This window comes from Dipodomys spectabilis, unplaced genomic scaffold (assembly GCF_019054845.1).
Source record: "Dipodomys spectabilis isolate Male_0828 unplaced genomic scaffold, ASM1905484v1 ptg000024l, whole genome shotgun sequence".
Lineage (NCBI taxonomy): Eukaryota > Metazoa > Chordata > Mammalia > Rodentia > Heteromyidae > Dipodomys > Dipodomys spectabilis.
The window spans coordinates 13,807,577-13,825,814 of NW_024870701.1; the positions used below are offsets into that span (position 1 = coordinate 13,807,577).

The window sequence follows — 18,238 nt, forward strand, 5'->3', positions numbered from 1 at the left end:
CAGAGTAGTAAATAGCTTATTTCCTTGAGTATTCCTTGACATGCCCACCTTTGTATCTTATTGCAAACCACAATCACATCTTGCAGGATAAGCATATTTCCTATCCACATGCCTCTGAGTACAGCCCATTAATCTAGCCTCAGGATACACTTTCAAACACAGATACTGAAAAATCTACCTAGCACTAACAACATTCAGCTCTTATAAGCTGTTTACATGCACATCCTTTAATCTTTACAATATTCCTGTAGCATAGACAATATTTATTAGCACTGTTATTTATTTTTATCATCAGTGGGAAGGTGAAAAGTCTTATCCAAGTTGCAGGTACAAGCATGAGAGAGGGAGAGAGAGAGAGAGAGAGAGAGAGAGAGAGAGAGAGAGAGAGCCAAAGTCAACTTCTAGCTACTTGGATATCTGCTTGGGTCCACAGGAAATACTTATCAGCTAGTGGCCCCAGATACACTTTGTCTTTCTAACATCAATCCAAATTATTCTGATTCTGAATTTGAGACTTTGACAAAGGGAACACCCAGGTTTATCCAAAATGAAGGAGTAGAATGGATCAAGCATGATCGCCTACAAATTAGTAAAATTCTCAGAAGCTCAACTGCTTTAAGTGATTTCCTTGCGTATTTTCTACTTTATTCAGAAGTTAGAATGAACCTATTTTCCACATTTCTTACAGCTGTACAAATACATTTAGAAATTTTTTAAAACATCTGTTCAGAAGCTATGGTTCATATGTGGAAATGGATGTGAAGGAACAGTAGGAGAGAGGGAGGAGAAGAGTGGTTCAAGTCTGTGTTTTTATCTGTTCTCTAGTCTTCATCTCCTAGTCTTTGGGGGTAAAAAGAGGATTTTGGGGGCATTGACTTATTAGTAAGATGCCCTGATACATTGAAAGAATAACTTCTATTACTCCATAGTTATTTCAAATTAAGATTGAACATTTGCTGCACCAATAGAGGAATGGGTAGAGAAGCAGCTGAGAATAAATTGCTTTGCCAAAACAGAAAAGAGAAATTTTAACAGCTTAATGCTACTCATTAACACTGAGTCCTTAAGTGAGTTAATACAACAACAGTGTTTTTACTCTTCAAACATCATTTAGCCAGGGCAACAGTTGGCTAGGGAAATGTCTTTTGAAAATGGAAGATGCCTTGTCAGGATACTTCTTAAGTTTTTTTTTTAAAGTTTTCTTGAAAATAATGGCAATATAGTACAAGTAGTACATTATTGATTGTAGGATTTATGAGACAGAACTACGGTTATGTATATTCTTTGACTTCTGAACAGTCTCTTCAGTTAATAAGCATTGGACATATGGACTTGAGCAAGTTAACTGTTCAAATTTTATAAGCTAAGCCCTGGAGATCAAAGAGTGATTTAGGTGAATCACTTGATATATCTGTGTTGACAACCCATGACCAGTTATGACTGTAGTATAGATCTATGTCACCCAAAGAAAATATTTTGAATTTTATGGTCTATTTTAGTTCAGAGATTTATGGGTGTGTTTGTGTCTGAGTTGTTTTCTGAGCATAATACATTGGTATATATTCAGTTTCCTCACACATTAAATCAACTCACAACAAATTTCTGCTTTTGCAAAACCTATTCCTATTTTATATGCAGTGATAATATCAGCAGACAATATTCACTCCCTTCAGCCTCTACTTACAAATTGTTATTAAAAAAGAAAGTGTTTCTCCTTTTGGGGCTGTAGTACATTTCATGTTTAAAATAAACAGTAACCATGACATTTATTTTTGTACAAATGAGGAAACTGGAGAATGTACAATTTTTATCCGCAAAGATCAAAAAGGTTCTGCTTGCTATTAACCCTAATGGCTTTCAGGGAGGAAGCAGCTCTCAAACAAAGGAATTAGTGTTGTAAAAGGTTCCACTTAGGGAAAAAATAAAAAGAGGAGAGGAGAGGAGAGGGAGGGAGGGAGGGGGTGAGAGAGAAAGAGAGAGAGAGAGAGAGAAATATCCTATGTTTTAGATCTTAGATCCCAGGGTATATAATGATCCCAACATTTCTGGAATTTTATTTGGTTCCTTTCCATTAGTCTTTATGTTCAGTTTTATAAGCGGGTTTCTGATTGTGTGATTTTTGGCAGAATTGTGTTAACTTAATGAAACATTATTCAGCTCAATTTTTGTTTTCATTGGCTCAGAGGCTGGTCTGAGAAGCCTTTTATCAAAAGTGAAAAATCTTTTAAGGTGGCTTGAAGTGTGTGGATAGGATCTCAGTTGAGACATCAATTATACACAAATGAAGAGCTTCCTGGAGGAAGTGAGGTATGGTCTGACAAGGCTTGGGAGAAGCCATATGAGAACTTACAGAGCACTTTCACAGGAGAAGATAGGAAGGGAGCAGGAGAGTGACCTCTGAGTTGTGAAGGGATTGTTTTGAGTAACTTTAGATGTGGCCTACCTATGTGGTATCTCCTCCTGGTCCTATTTTACTGCTTACCTGTAAATACTCCATACTGTTTCTGCATGATGCTGGGTGACTACCTCTCTGTGTTTGGTGAGGTGGGAGGGATACAGAGAGTTGTTGGTTTACATAGGAAGAATAGACAGCAATATTTTCAGTTTCTACCTTTCCTAAAAACCATGAAGGCATGAGAAAGAAACCTTCCATTTCCATACCAGGTTTTTCTTGTGTTAAGCTTTTTTTTTTTTTTTTTTTTTTTTTTTTTTTGCCTTTTATCGAAAATCTGTGCATTTTAATCCCACCCTCTTTGTTAGCTAGCGGAGACACCTGTTCTACATTGGTGGCCTAAGGAAACTTGAGTATGTAAAAGTTGTGTTGTTTTAGCTACACATGGAAAAATGTCCAGAGGAAGAATAGTCTTTAGAGAAATGACCATTGGCAGGATGTAAAACTTCCTCTGCCCACTCCTTCTCATTCCTCCTTCTTTCATCCTGCCCACAGATTTCATGCTTCACAGTAAGTACAGGAGATTTCAAAAGTTTGTGCAGCCTTGGATTATTCTCTCTCTCATGTTAGTGTTTTCTTACAGCATTTAGTTCAATTAGACATTATTTAAATAACAGCTGTCCAGAGGGGTAGAAATCTCACAGCTTCCTCGCATTTATCCCTCTGTGTTTTTTGTTTTTTTTTTTTTTTGATAACCTCTGCAGTGAAGAATTTTTCCCTTCTGGTAAAACGTTTTGTGTTTTTAATTAACCTAACCTTCCCCCCACCCCAGTCCCCAGCATGAAAGAACAGCTGGTCACTGACTAGCTGGCACCCCCCTTTAACTTTTCTAAATCACTTACTCTAACTCTTTCAAACATTAGTGATGCATACTGTTTTCCATTTCTTTTATCCATTAAAGGCTTCTTTTTCTTATATTCTTTTTGCCTCTTGACTTGTGACCTTTATTCTAGTATAAATGGATTGTAGTCAGTTTTAACAGTCCAGAGTCAAGAGGAAAAAGACAATTTTTCCTTTTAAGTGCAGATAAAGTGACCCATTTAAGTACACTTTCCCATCTTGTCTTGTGTTACAGGAGAAATATTTCATAATATAGAGATAAAGATGGAAAAGAGTATGATCTCATAATGAAAACAAACTTCCTCTCAAATAAAAACAAATTAAAGGTATTTCCCCCTAATTACTTATCTTCACTAGCCAATGTTCTTTTGATTTATATGGAGTCTTTGATATGTGGATAGGAACAAATCACTCGTGCTCTTAAAAATAAGTACTTTTTCATTGAGGCCAGATAATCCCTTTTCCGTGCTTAAAATGACCATATACAACCATTTCTCAGATGCTATGGAGATCATGCCTAACTTGTTTGTATTATTCACTGGACTTGATTATTATTGTTGAAACATAAAAAAAATCAGTAATGAGGACCAGTAATTAGTAATGATGCCCATCAGTGAAGCACCTTCCTTTGACCCATGCTGGTTTTTTACTGATAGGTTGTCCATCTACTTTTTCAAATTTCTCATTTTCTAAATCAATTTCTTTATTTTCCTGCAGCTGCTTCAAGGAACTTATGTAGCATGAAAGATCACAGGTGTTGTGCCAGTATAAAAGAAATAGCCCCTAATATTTTATACCCCACATAAACGGCATATGGTGTTATTACTTTCTATTGTTTTCAGATAGAAAAGTCCTTATTGATTCGATGATAAGTGGAGTGTAGGTGGCTAAAAACTGGTGTCCTTGTTTTTAAATATATTGGTTTGTGGTTTGAGTTTCCTCTTTTTCAACATACATAGACATTAGGTTATCCGTAGGTATTACTATAGTTAAATTGGCTCAGCTGGTAAGCTGAGTGTTTATGGAAGTTCACTGTAGTTCCATCTCCACTGTGTAAAACATTCTTTCTCATCACATGGAGTTCACTGTCTGATACAATGCGAATGCAAGTGTTTGTGAGTCATTGTGCACATCAAGGTTGTGACAGCAAGAGGTGCCAGAAACTCCCTCAAAATCATTACAGTGTCCACAAAGACTAAATCTTATAATAGCAAGTTTTCATTGATACAGATTACTGACAGGATGGCTTCATGGGACCTATAGCAATCAGTGGTGCAGAATACTTTCCTACGCACCATTTATTTGGTTTGTTTTGCACCCTTCCCCCCACTAACCCTGCAGAAAAGCTCTCCTGAGTAAAAAGAGGGCTAATAAAGCTGAATCATTCAAAATATAGTAAAACTTTCAATGATACTATGCATATTTTATTCACAGAAGGCATTACTTTTAATATTTCCAAGAGCATCCACAGTTACAATGTTAAGATGCTTTGTCCTTTGGAAATTTCTTAGGGAAAAATTGATGTGTCCATTATTTTATTATTAGTATTATGGCTAGTTTCTTTTGGCATCTGTTCCTTTCTGTTTTTTTTTTCTTGTAGTACAGCAAGAAAAATCATTTAAGCCTAAGTGCCTATGCTTATCTTGAACAGGAATTTTTTTAAAAAGAGAAGACAGGTCTACAAAGATGGAATACAAAAAAGGATTAAGGAATTATCTTTCTCTGAAAGCATTGGAGTCCTGGAAAATTTAATTGGGGTCAAATGGATTTCCGGTTTTTATAAAGTCAATTTTTATAATTTTTGGCAAGCATTTTATTTCTGTATCTATCTAGAATATCTGATGTATACAATTTTACATGTAAGTACTATATAAAAATCACATTGTAATCTAAACAGTCCTTTAGAGTATTTGCCATTAGTAGATACTTTTGAATAATCAGCTTACTGATCTCTCTAAACAAATTAAAACCATCTGTATAGCTTCTTAAAGATAATAAAAAAGAACAAATTATAGTTATCACTACTTTGTTTTATTTGAAAGTTTACCTTAGATAAAATTAACGGTCTGCATCACTGTAATTTGAAAATACAGTTTTTAAAGCCTCATGGCTTCAAAATTACATCAAAATTACAGCAAATGTGCTGTGAATGAATTCATAAGAAATGAATAAACTTCTAAATCCCAACCTCTAGGGACTCCAGTGGTATCTCCAATGTATCTATGTATACACATATATTTATATATTATAATTTTATGTTATATATGTTTTATATATGTAAATGTTTTATATATTATATATAATGTTATACACATGTCCCCAATGTTTATATAGAATGTTATATATTTATACACAAATATATAATATTGGGTTAATACATATAATACTATATATTATAACATATAATTATACAATAGTATTTCTAGTAATCTATTTCATCACTGTATTATTTTAACTAGTTATACCAAGTTGTACAGAGGAGTTGACAGTCAACAAAGTTGTTTATGAATACAATTTGTCTTGATTAACGTCACCTATTCCAGGATTCTCACCCATTCCTCCCAATCCACCCCTTCCCTAACTTTTCTTAATTTTGTAGGATAAACATTGAAGTTTTGACTGCATTTTGTCACCTGTGCTGTTTTGTTTATTTGATTTTTTTATTCACCAAAACTTCATTAGGTGTAATATATGTCAACATCATTGCTTTAGAAAGCTATTTTTGAGAAACTTGAATTGTGGGGAGACCTTAAAGAAATGAAAATGGCCAAAGGATCTGCTCTCATTGCCTTTATTAGATGTTTGCACACCAGAGCTGTCAGGCAAAATGAGAACTTCTAGGCAGCCTATTGCTGACAGGATGGCTTCATGGGACCTATAGCAACCAATGACCCAGAATACCTTACATGCAGGAGCTTCACAGTGTCCAGGCTCTGTCATGGGCTGGGCTTCTCTTCCCACACAGTTCCTGCCATTTTATCTAGCATCATGATTTAAAATTTTGACTTTCAAATTTATTTATGTTTCCCTTTGCAAAACCACAAACTGTGACTTTCTTCTTAAAATAATAGATAAAGACAGCAGAGGGAAATATATCTATAAATAGTAGCCAGTCATGCAACTTCACAACAACTTGCAAATAAAGCTCTAATACAAATTGTTTAAATAGGGATACAGTTGGACCCATTGCAACAATGAGATGTATAAAACACTATGTCGAAAAACGAACTTTACAATTTAGGCCAGGGAAGGGGGGCGGGGGTGGGAGAGAAGGGATTGTAGGGAAAAACAAAGGAGGAGGCAACAATGCTGGATAAGAAACTCATCACCTTGCTCATGTAACTGTAACCCCTCTGTACAGTATTTTCACACAAAAAACCTTATTAAAAAAAGAAGTACCTAAAAAAAGACATGGTCTCCCTATTTTTCCTAATTTACTTTAGAATAATTTTGTAAAGTTTTTTCAAAAAGGTTTCTGTTTTCAATTTTTCTAAATGGGCTCTTTGCATGTGTTTTTCTATAAAAAAAATCCCATGCTTTGCTTTCTGCCCTTTCTTGTTAAAACCAGAATTTTAAAGTTAACTTTGACCGTAGAGGCTTTCAATAAATTTAGAGAAAATCAAATATTAAGCTTGAGTTTACTAAACATTTGATGGATTAACCACGATAAGCCCAGAAGTAAACCAGATAAGCACAGAAGTAAAAGCTTGAGTTGTGAGCCAGTGATCACTGAGTATTGCAGAAAATTCATCCAGAAAATTCTGAGAAAGCAGGGACAGGGGAAAGTGAACCTCGGGGATAGTTAGTGAAGCTTTGGGGGAAGCTCTTTAGTTTGATCTGCCAAGATGAGTTGGTATGGTAGAAAGGTGTAGAAGAGAACTTGGAAGAGTGACAGTCAGAGCAAATAGGAATGAACACAGCAGATCAATTTGTTTAGGAAGCACCAACAGTCTTCATTGACTGGATCCCAGGTAGCATGGCAAGATTCGTGTCTAGAAATACAGGCTGATCAAGATAAAGTTATGATTTCTTCCATTCTTGTGTCTTGAGTAAAAGATCAAAGTTAGAATTGTGGTGACCTCTTATATCCATCAGTGAATTAGTAAGTAAGTTAGGAAAGAATAAGCAGATACACTTTCACTTTAGTACTCAGCTTAACACAGATGAGTGCTAATGGACATTTTTCTAGTTCACACTGAATAGTAAATGAAGAAGAGGAGACAAAGGAATATTGTGAAGACTCCAAGAAATAATCCAAACTAACAATTATGCTAGAACACAAATTTCAAAGTTTTTCTGGCTGCCACGGCTGTCTCTTGGTTATTTATGATCTTCTACCTGCCTTTGCTCCAGTTCTTCTACATAAGACTTTTTGAGGAAAGGATTTGGGAGATTTAGAAGCAAGTATAAAACTGGAAGATTAGCTTTTGGCTGGTACTTTTTTTGTAGACAAGTAAAACACTGACAGAAATTGTATCTTTGTGTCTTTCAAAAGATGTTGTTATGACTGTTCTAGGGAAAACCAGACCTCTCATTTCTGATCCCTTTTGTTACCTTTGTTCACCTATGGGGAAGACAGGCTTCATTGTAGGGATTGAAGTATTAGAGTCACTGTCCTTGGTTCTGTGATCCATCCAGTGCACAAGCAGAAAGAAGTAACTTTTATTCTGTCCTGGGTGCCAAAAAGATATCCATTTCTAAGCTGCATGTCAGGGTTTGGTATTTATTGGATAAAGCATCTGTCCTATTTTTTCAGTTTCCTGGCCTCTGTTATAATTTTGCTTATAAGGGATTTTCACTGATCCTTCCTTTAACATTCTTTTTTTTTTTGTCTTGTATTTCAGAGGCCAGACTCAGTCCTTTAGAGAAAATCCAAGCACCTGTTTAAAATATGTCCTTACTGATTTATGTATCATGTCTATTATTAAGAAAGTTGAAACCAGGCATTGGTGGGTCACTCCTGTAATCCTAGCTACTCAAGAGGCTGAGATCTGAGGATTGTGGTTTGAAGCTAACCTGGGAAGAAGAGTCCATGAGACTCTTATCTCTGATAAACTACTCAGAAAAACTCAAAGTGGTGGTGTGGCTCAAGTGGTAGAGTGATAGCCTTGAGCAAAAAAAGACTCAGGGACGGCACCCAGGCCCTGAATTCAAGACTCAGGACTGGCAAAAAAGTTGAAAGAGTAAGTACCAAAGAAGAAATCTTGTGACTTTTCAGAACATGAATCTGCTAAATCAGCACAAACCAAAAACCGAGTGAATGAGTGTATTTTTTGACTCAATCATCCTCACGTCATATATTTAGCAAAAGAATGAATACTGGTGGTTCACACCTATAATGTTAGCTACTCAGGAGGCTGAGATCTGAGAATTGCAATTCAAAACCAGCCCAGTCAGGAAAGTCTATGAGACTCTTTATCTCCAATTAACCACCAGAAAACCAGACGTGGTGCTTGGTTTAAAGTGGTAGAGCACTAGCCATGAGCAAAAGAGCTCAAAGACAGCACCCATGTGCCAAGTTCAAGCACTATGATCGAGGGAAAAATGAATGAATATATATAATATATATAAAACATATATAATAATATATACAATAAAAATTTTCCGGAGCACATTAATAAGGGAAACTAGTTTGACATAGGGGTATATGTCAGGATTGAGTGCCAAAAGATGGGATTAGAGAAGCAAATATTTCCTACCACAGGAATATTTTTAGGTCTGCCTTACATAGAAAAGCAAATAGATTGAGGTAAAGAAGAAAAGTGTTTGTTTTTTTTTTTTTTTGAGAATTAGATTCATAGTATCCTGTCATGCTATGTCAGTTCTAGTGGCTTGCTGTCTCTCTGAATTTCTGAGCTCTAAGCTGAACAGAATATTTGGAAACAACGCATGTAAACATACGTGAATCACTATGAGCACAATGTAGTGATCATTTATACCATGTGTGTTGATGCTAAAATAAATCTCCTAGTATCAGATGGTTTCCTGGGTCAGATAGAACTGAAGCAAATTAGTGAACCAGAAGGCTGCTGTCCTCAGAAAACACAGCTGATTATGCATTGCTTCTTGTATTAGTCAGAAAATAAATGGAACACGGAGGTTCAATGATAAACAGTCAGAATTTGTTGGTATTTGATCCTACTGTATTAACGTTTCCCTTTGAAAGACTTATGAATAAAAGAATTTCCTAACCCAATTGGTAGTTTATTTGAATTTAGATATTCTGCATGTAGAGGAAGTTTCATATTTTCCATAGCAGCCCGTGGATTTCATTGTTGGTCCTTTTCAACCAGTAAATTTCCCGTTTTCTGGATTTGAAATGCTACTATGAGTGAAAGTAGTAACTACTTGTGAATGCACACTTTACTTTTGGCTAGACTTAAATTATACCCATTTCAATCTGTTCATTTGGGACTGTGTGTCCTGTCTGCCACCTTTCTGTCGCCTCCCTGGCTAGTCACACTTTATAGAGAATTCAAAACATTGAAAAGGCCATCTGCATGATCCGTACATGAAATAGACTTGGCTTTTCTTGCTAAGTAAGCTTTTGGTGAAGTGTTACCATGTAGTGAACATTTCAAGGAGATGCTGAGAAACCACAGTTTATGCAAGCAGTGTTATAAAATGTTTCTTAACCAGAATATTTATTTCATTCCAATGAAAATGCCATATTGTTTCTAGTAGAAAAAAACTAAACATTTTTAATTCAAGGATGACTCATTTTTTGTACAAATCCTTCTAACCATAGTATTTCCTAATCCTGTCACTCACCTATTTCTCTTAAATTTTTTCATGTTAAAGGCTGAATAACTTCTCCACTTGGCTATACTAATTTCCTGTTTCACTACCTCCAACATTATGCAGCTATATTACACTTCTTCAGACGTAGAATTTTCTGCATCGGATCTTGATTTTTGAGGCCAAGTATTTTAGGTGGAAAAATTATGGGTTCCAGAATAACACTTGGCTTCAGTTGGATCCCATTTCTGATGCTTCATTGCCTATGTGACCACTAGTGACTAATTTTGAGCTCTACTTTTCTATTCTGCCCAGTATGGAGACAATGCCTTTTTGTCTTGTAAGAAAGTTTCAAGAAAATAATTAGTTCACTTATATAAAATGGCTAGATGAATAGTTAGCAGCTATTTTCCTAAATGTATTCATTTGGCTTCCTGAATATTTCCTGTATTAAAATAAAACGTGATTACCTCTCAGTTTCTCCAGATTCTTTTCTGTTGATCCACATGTTTATTTCTAGGCCAAGGCATGCTCAAATGGAATGTTCTCTGTATATGTGCACAGGAATCCATTTGTACTCTAATTTTGAGTGTAGGGGGGAGGGTTGCTGGAAATTGAAAACTATAGTAATTTTTACCTTTCTACTTGTTTTAAACCTCTGGTCAGAATCCCTCTAATGCACTGTTAGTTGGATATTTTTTCTAGACTTAGCATTTATCTTAGTACCCTTAAGAAGTCACGTTTTAAGCTTATATAATATGTTCCCAAGTTATTTTCGTCCCTCTTAACTTCCTCTTGCCTCCTGCCTTTGACATATGCCTCCTTTCAGACACTAAACTTAAGTGTTTTCTCACTCTAGAATTTTTCAAATAACTCCTCTCCTAGTACACAGCATGAAGGTCCCTCCTTGATACTCTTGCTCAGATCATTGCTGTCTTAAACTTAGGACTGAAGGAAGAGCCACAGCTCCAACATGGATCTCATAAGGCAGAGAGTATCTGAAAGCTTATGTCAGCAAGACATAAGTGCTTCTAAAAGTAGCTTTCTGATACAAATTACCTTCTGTAGAATAGGTCAGCGGAGTCCTTGCCTGTAGTATAAGTGGGCAGGTTTCATTACAATAGGCATATATTGGTTGAATATAATAATCCTGAATTGACAAAAATATCTTGTGTATCATTGTAATTTCTCTTTGCTACATCTCATCCCATAGATGGAGGAGCATCTCCGTATGTGATATATTCCACAGAGGGAGAGCTTTTAAAAGGAAGAATCCTAGATGTCTACTAGTCTGGTTTTTTTTTTTTTTAAAAAATAACCTATTCCATCATTTAGAAGGTTTCTTTAGAATAATATGCATCACCAGATCTCTGTAGTCATATAGTGTTTACTAGTCCCAACTCTTGAGGTAGATATTGTGATAGGTTTTACTTTTACACAATAGCTCTATGACAAAGTAATGTTCATCTATTAGCAAGTAAGGAAAGACAGAGGTCTATCCAGGTTAAATGAAACTGTGGCCACACAGTTATTAAATTGTCCCTTCTCTTCTAATCTAGACACTCTTCCTTGTGCTGTGCTATTCTGCTTTATTTTAAGTATCCATTTTCAATTGGAGAAAAGCTCCTAGTGAGTTAATTACAGTGGATGTAAAAAAAAAAGGAATTCAAATTAGTAATATCATTATCTCTTTCTGTTTCTAGTTTGTACGAAGCAGGTAACTGATGAAGCATCTTCTACTCGAGATTCAAGCCTTACCAACACAGCCGTGCAGAGCAAGTTAGTGTCTTCCTTTCAGCAGCATACCAAAAAGGCTCTAAAGCAGGTAAGAGAGGTGCTCTCTGGTTCTTTGTCATTTAGCCCTATCTACATAAGGTAAAGTGTGTTCTGCAAGTCAAGTAAAATGTATGAGACCCTAGCAACCAGGAAAGAATACAGATAGCTCAAACTCAGCTTTTTGTGTGCTATTTAACATAATTTTGACTTATGATATCATGTATAAGAGGCCTGGCTGAGAAGTTTGTTGTGAAATAGAAAGTAACGAGGGAGAGAGTAACAATGTTCAACAAGAAACGTACTCATTACATATGTAATTGTAATCCCTCTGTACATCACCTTGACAATAAAATTAACTTGAAAAAAAAAAGAATATAGAACCTGGCCTTGGGAATATATAAAAAAACTTCTATGGAGTGGTTTTGTATGTGACTTATAGTAAAACAGTTTGGGTTCTTCCATATGCCATATACTTTGATAGCGATCGGTTTTTTTGTTTTTTTTGGGGGGGAAGGGGGGGGTTTGGGTCCGGTCATGGGGCCTGAACTCTGGGCCTGGGTGCTGTCCCTCAGCTCTTCAGCTCAAGGCTAGCTAGCACTCTACCACTTGAGCCTCAGCGCCACTTCGGCTTTTTTTCTTTTTGCTTACATGGTGCTGAGGAATCGAACCCAGGGCCTCATGCATGCAAGGCAAGCGCTCTACCACTGAGCCACCTTCCCAGCCCCATATCGATCGTTTTTTATCTTATGGATGATACAATTATACTTTCACGTTGCCCAGATTTATTAAATTACACATACGAAAAATGGTAAGCAGAGCTTGCTTTTATCTAGAATATCCATCAGTGGGTGTTGCTCAAGGCTGAGTGGAAGTTATATAATGTTGTACTATTGCATAATCTGATCTGACCTTGTGCTAAGATGATAGCGATGGTTATAAGGTTGGGATTTGGGCTGACATAGTGTGGTTTGAATCATTGTGATTCTATGGATCTAGGCAAACCAGGTTTCCTCTGCAACTCTCAATTCCTTCTCTGCGGGAACTTGGAGAAATTATACAACCTTCTAAGGAGACTGATTTAAGAAATGACTGATGTAATACATTAGAAGCACATGGTGTCTGGACCATAATAATTACTCAATGTACATTAGCTACTTGTTACAGCAGCAAAATTTGTAAAGGAAAGGAAAAGATGTTGGAATTAGGTGGTGCTGTTGAGTGGTGGATTTTCTTTTTTTGTTACTAATAAATTGTGTTAGTAAATTCAAGACACTTAATTCTTTATCCTAAATTTCTGGTGTGCTCTCGTTTATCTGCATTCATGTCATAGTTATTTTTGTTCTCTTGTGCCAAACCCTCTCCACTAACCCTCTATGGGCTCTTACATAAATATATCATTCTCATGATAGATATCTAAGTGGGAAAAGAGAAACCATGTTTTCTAAATTAAAGTTCATATTTTTAAAAACATCTTAATATTCCTATCAATCTTGTAGGCTTGGAGAGTTTCCATTTACCTTCTCCTCTATTGCAAACAAGAAAATGTCAGAAAGAAGTTGGATGATTTTTATACTGACCTATATTAACTTTTTGTTCTACATTAATTACTGAAATGGTAGCATTTCTACTCATTGGTCTTATATTTAAGGTAATAAAATTGTTTCATCCTGCATAGGTCAAATAATCTTCAGGGAGCTTCTGATTTATACCGTGACTTTTACAAAGCATTTTAGTTTCTTATTGTAGTTCTGGTGAACAGAACTACAATCAGTATTGAGATGGCTTTTTAATTGGTGAAATAAAGGATGGAGTAGGTAGGAAAGCCTGGGCAAAGGCTCATTCAGGCAGCAAATAGGATGCAGCAATAAAATACCAACTGGAACAAAACAAAGGATACAAAACTGGGCACTTGTATCTATGGCATTTAAGAAGCAGAAATGGGATCATAAATAAAACACATTCTTCTAAAGTGCAGTGATTTGAAAAATGTACAAACTGTGAAACCTGTATGAGTATGAAGATAAAAAATTCAAGTCTCTCTATTGTAGTCATTATGTTTTACTACCTTGATTTTGGTTTTATGTCATCTGAACCTTTTCTTTTTAATAGTTACTAAATGGTTCCACAATGTTCCACAGCTCACTAGGGGTGTTTTGTTTTGTTGTGGAACATGCATTTATGATGTGCTTATGATTTCAATCTGGTTTTAAGAACTTTGTGTCATAATTCTAGTGTCCAGAAAGATTTGTTTATGTAATTTTTCAAACTTTGATTTTATTATTAAGTAGCAAATGAGTTACCAAGAAAATATATGTAGATATACTACTGTTTGATTAACAAAAAATCACATTAACCAATATTAAACAAAAACTCATATTGGAAATATAAGATAAGAAGATAAGCTGTCCTTGCAGCATTTCATCCCAGATTTCCTGTAACTGTTGAATTTCTTAAGATAGCATTTCAAAAATTGACTAAATGCATAGCCTTTTAAATTGTAGCAACCTCAACAAATTATGGCCTTCTTTCATTTTGAAAGAATATAACAAGGTAGGAATTTTTGTTATTATATATGTATGTCGATATATTTATTTCTACATCTCTTTTCTAAGTTTGTGGATATATGTTTGTGAGTATATATGGAAGTTACAATCATAGAACCTAAGGGTCAACTGAATGACCTTAATGATTGCATAGGCTGATATTTACAGTATGCCTTCATTTTTATGCACATTTAATCTTCATACAAATCCTGTGACGTATCTACTCATATCCCAGTTTTTCAAATACAGAAAGTAAGGCTCAGATAAGTTAGCTAGTTTTGTCAAAATTACCCAACAGATAAATGATGGAGATGACATTTGAAGCTAGGGGTCAGATTCTACCCTCAGTTCTAATACTGCTTCTCTGTACATGAGCTTAACATGACAGATCAGTTTTTGACATTGGTTGTGGAAATTTGCATACCTGACATTTTATATGACATAGGAAAACAGTACAACTGACATTAAGTATACCATTTCCTAATGCACAAGCGCATATTAATGGCTCACATTCAAATAGATTAGCCTCTTTTATTTTATTGGAAATATATTTGAAGGCGGTAGGACTATAGTAATTCAACTCTATACAGTGGCCCAACTATATACAGTAGCCCAAATAATTACTTTGAAGTAGGTAAAACATAAATTCCCAGCAACCTTTCATGATCACAAGTACTGTGAAAATAGCGAGGTAAGACAAACCCCTTTGCACAAAGTGCCAGACGTAATTTCCCAGAAATCAGGTCCTCATTGATCAACCCCACACAAAGCATACTGCTATAATAAGTGGGTTCAATTGATTTCCCAGCACTCTGGATTGCTATGTAACTATAGGTTGGGCTGCATGGAGGAAGCTTGAATGCTCCTTAGCTGTTGACATAGAAAGTTCCCATTGCTCTCAGGCTGGTGATGTAGCTCAGTCACAAGGCACTGGGTTCTTTCATTAGTGTCACAGAATAAGCAAAAGTATCCAGCCAACCAACCAACAACCCAAAGATCATTTTCATTCCACTCGAAAACTTCAGTCCCTTTTACTCTTCAATCATCAAACCATTAGTTAGTGTATGTTGATCATAATTGTATGACTAATATATTGTTATTTCAGTAGATTTTTACCCTGGGTAAACATGTTCTGAAGTCTCTGGAAAGCAGAAAATTCGAGATTATTACCTTATTCCTTCCTTTCTTTCTGGCTTGGTGTTTTGGATGTCATATCCTGAGAAAGTATGAAATGATTAGATTTGGAATTTTGAAGAAAGATAATTAAGAAAGATTACATTTCAGAATTGTTAAAACATCTGAAGAAAATGCAAGATGGCAGAAGGATGAGTTCTGTTTTGACGGGTAACAAGGTGGTGGACATAACCTTTCTGTATTGTCTCTGTTGGCTTATTTGAGTCTCATTATTTATTTACAGTGATAGGATTTATTCATAAAGTTGCAGATGCTTTTCTCTCTTGACGTTGTGAAGCAGATTTATTGGTGTTTTGTTTTGTTTATGTGGCTGACCAGTACTGTGAAATTCCAAAGGTTATGGTGCATGATAGTTTCTTCTAAACATGGGTGTTGACATTTAGCACACTAGCAACAATACAAGTAGTTGTTGTTTCACACCGCTGGCTGTTTCCTATGTATATTTCTAGTGATTTAAGTTTTAGCATTCACAGCGGGTGATGTTTTCAGAATTCTCCTGGAGGGGTTATTACATTTAGTGTATTCTTTAGTGACAGGGTTATTACATTTAGTGTATTCTTTAGTGACATAGCTGGTGTAGTTTCCTATTAAAATGAGCATTTTTGTTTAAAATTCCTACTTCACACCAAAGCTCCTGGTTTTTTTGTTTTGTTTTATTCTTGTCCATCAAGGCAGACATGGGAAATATTCCACATTTTTTTAGAATTATCTGACAAGTTTTCAGTCTAACAAAAAGAAATGTTTATCTAGAGGTTTTTCCTGCTCTTTTTTTTTTTTAACAAGGAAAGATTGCACTTTATCTCCAGTAGGAAAAGCTTGTTCAGTCAGCATCTTTTGATTTCTTCCCTTTCACTTAAAGCCAGAATAAAATTGATGTGAGGATGATATGATCTTTCCTTTGCCTCAAGTCATTTAGCTCTCTCTCATGTTTGTTCCCATTTTTAAAAAAGTCAGTTTATTTTCAGATTTAAAGCCTATAAATTTCTTTCACATTGAATAGAAACTAGACACATCAAACTTGGTGTGTCTTAAACATCATGGATGTTGACATTTTAAGTTTGAGCAGCACATTACAAATACAACCAGTTTGTGTAGGTTCATTTCTTCATAACTGACTGCATTTAGATGTACCATATGCTTATTTATTTAGGCTCTGACATTGCTTCTCTCTGGATTTAAAAATGACAGTTAAAGTTGCTCAATAAGAAAAGCCATTATCATCCCAAAGTACATCTAAGGCTGAGACCATGCAATGAATGCTGGAGGTCCTCATTGCTCTCATATCCCAAAATGAACCTTAAATGAAAGAGTAATACTATTTATATCACAAAAGTGACTCAATAGTTTTATAGGCTAATCAACAGAACAACTAGCTTGCTGTGGAAGAGAGAAGGTTGCCCCTTCATCTGAGACAGCCCACCAAAAAAAACCCTAACCCTCTTGTAAGGTACCCTTATATAGTTCTCACTCTCCCCCATCATTGAAAATAACTCTGAAAATAACTCCCATAATTTTATGTTCTTTATCTATTATATAATCTTACTTTTTCTGTCAATCTTAGGGCTTGAAATCCAGGCCTGGACACTGTCCCTGAACATTTTTGCTCAAGGCTAGTGGTCTACCACTTGGGGCCACAATGCCACTGCTTGTTTTCTGATGATTACTTGGAGATAAGAGTCTCATGGGCTTTCCTGCCAAGGCTAGCTTTGATCCATGATCCTCAGATCTCACTCTCCTGAGTAGTTAGTATTACAGACATGTGCTACTAGTGCCCAGCCAAACTTAACAGTTTTTAAACTGTGAGGTATTCATCTCTAGATAAGTTAGATAGAAGATGACTTTGATTTATAGCATAATAGAATTTTCTTCTTTTTCCTGGAATTTTCGCAAAAGCTCAGAGCTGAAAATAATGTGATACACGTATTCCCTGTTCTGAAGAGAGGTGCTAGACACAGCCCTGGAGGACTTACTGAGGGGAGGCCAGATGGTCCACTGATCATCCTGCAATAGCTATTTAAAAAGTCATGCAAAATTCATTGTATACACTACACAGTATTCAGTACCTTGTAGTTTGTGTTTTGAAGTATTAGCACACTTAAGGAATTGTGTAGCCTAATCATAATAAACGGGAGGAGAAGAAGTAGCAAGCAATACTGTGTACATTGGCTTGTACTGTGCCATGGGTAGGTACTAATCACTTAGCTGGGCATGGCCAATATGTAATGGCTTTGCTCACGAAGACTGCTGGACGTGGCAGAAGAGGTAGATACATAGATTCTATGCTTAGGGGCATCCTTGAGGTTGAGAATAGAATATGGTTTCATATACTCTGTAGGAAGGCCTGTACAGTATTCACAACTGCATCCATGAATCGAGAAGTTGGCCAGATGTAATCATACATGCCTATAACTCTAAAATCTTCCAGGCTGAGGCAGGATGGAGATGATAAGTTTGAGGTCAGTGTGGGCTACATTGATAGACCCTTGATTCAAACAACAACAACAACAACAACAAAACTAGCACCTAATTGCTAGTCTGAGGTTATGAGAATGAAGGTTCTTGTTAAGATAAAATTTCTGGCATGATGAAATAGCTCAAGTCCTGTAATCCTAGCCACTTACTTGAAAGACATATTGGGGGATCATGGTATGAGGCCAACTCAGGCAAGAAAGTTTCCAAGACTCCATGTCAAGCT

At 35.8% G+C, this 18,238-nt stretch overlaps 1 protein-coding gene across 1 annotated transcript in view; it reads left to right on the plus strand.

Moving 5' to 3' along the window:
• The window catches only part of Asxl3 (ASXL transcriptional regulator 3), a 97,011-nt gene that overhangs the window by 6,137 nt on the left and 72,636 nt on the right, over positions 1-18,238 (plus strand). The window contains exon 3 of the mRNA XM_042675352.1: positions 11,734-11,855. Within this exon, the coding sequence (XP_042531286.1) occupies positions 11,734-11,855 (122 nt within the window). The remainder of the gene's footprint in view (positions 1-11,733; positions 11,856-18,238) is intronic.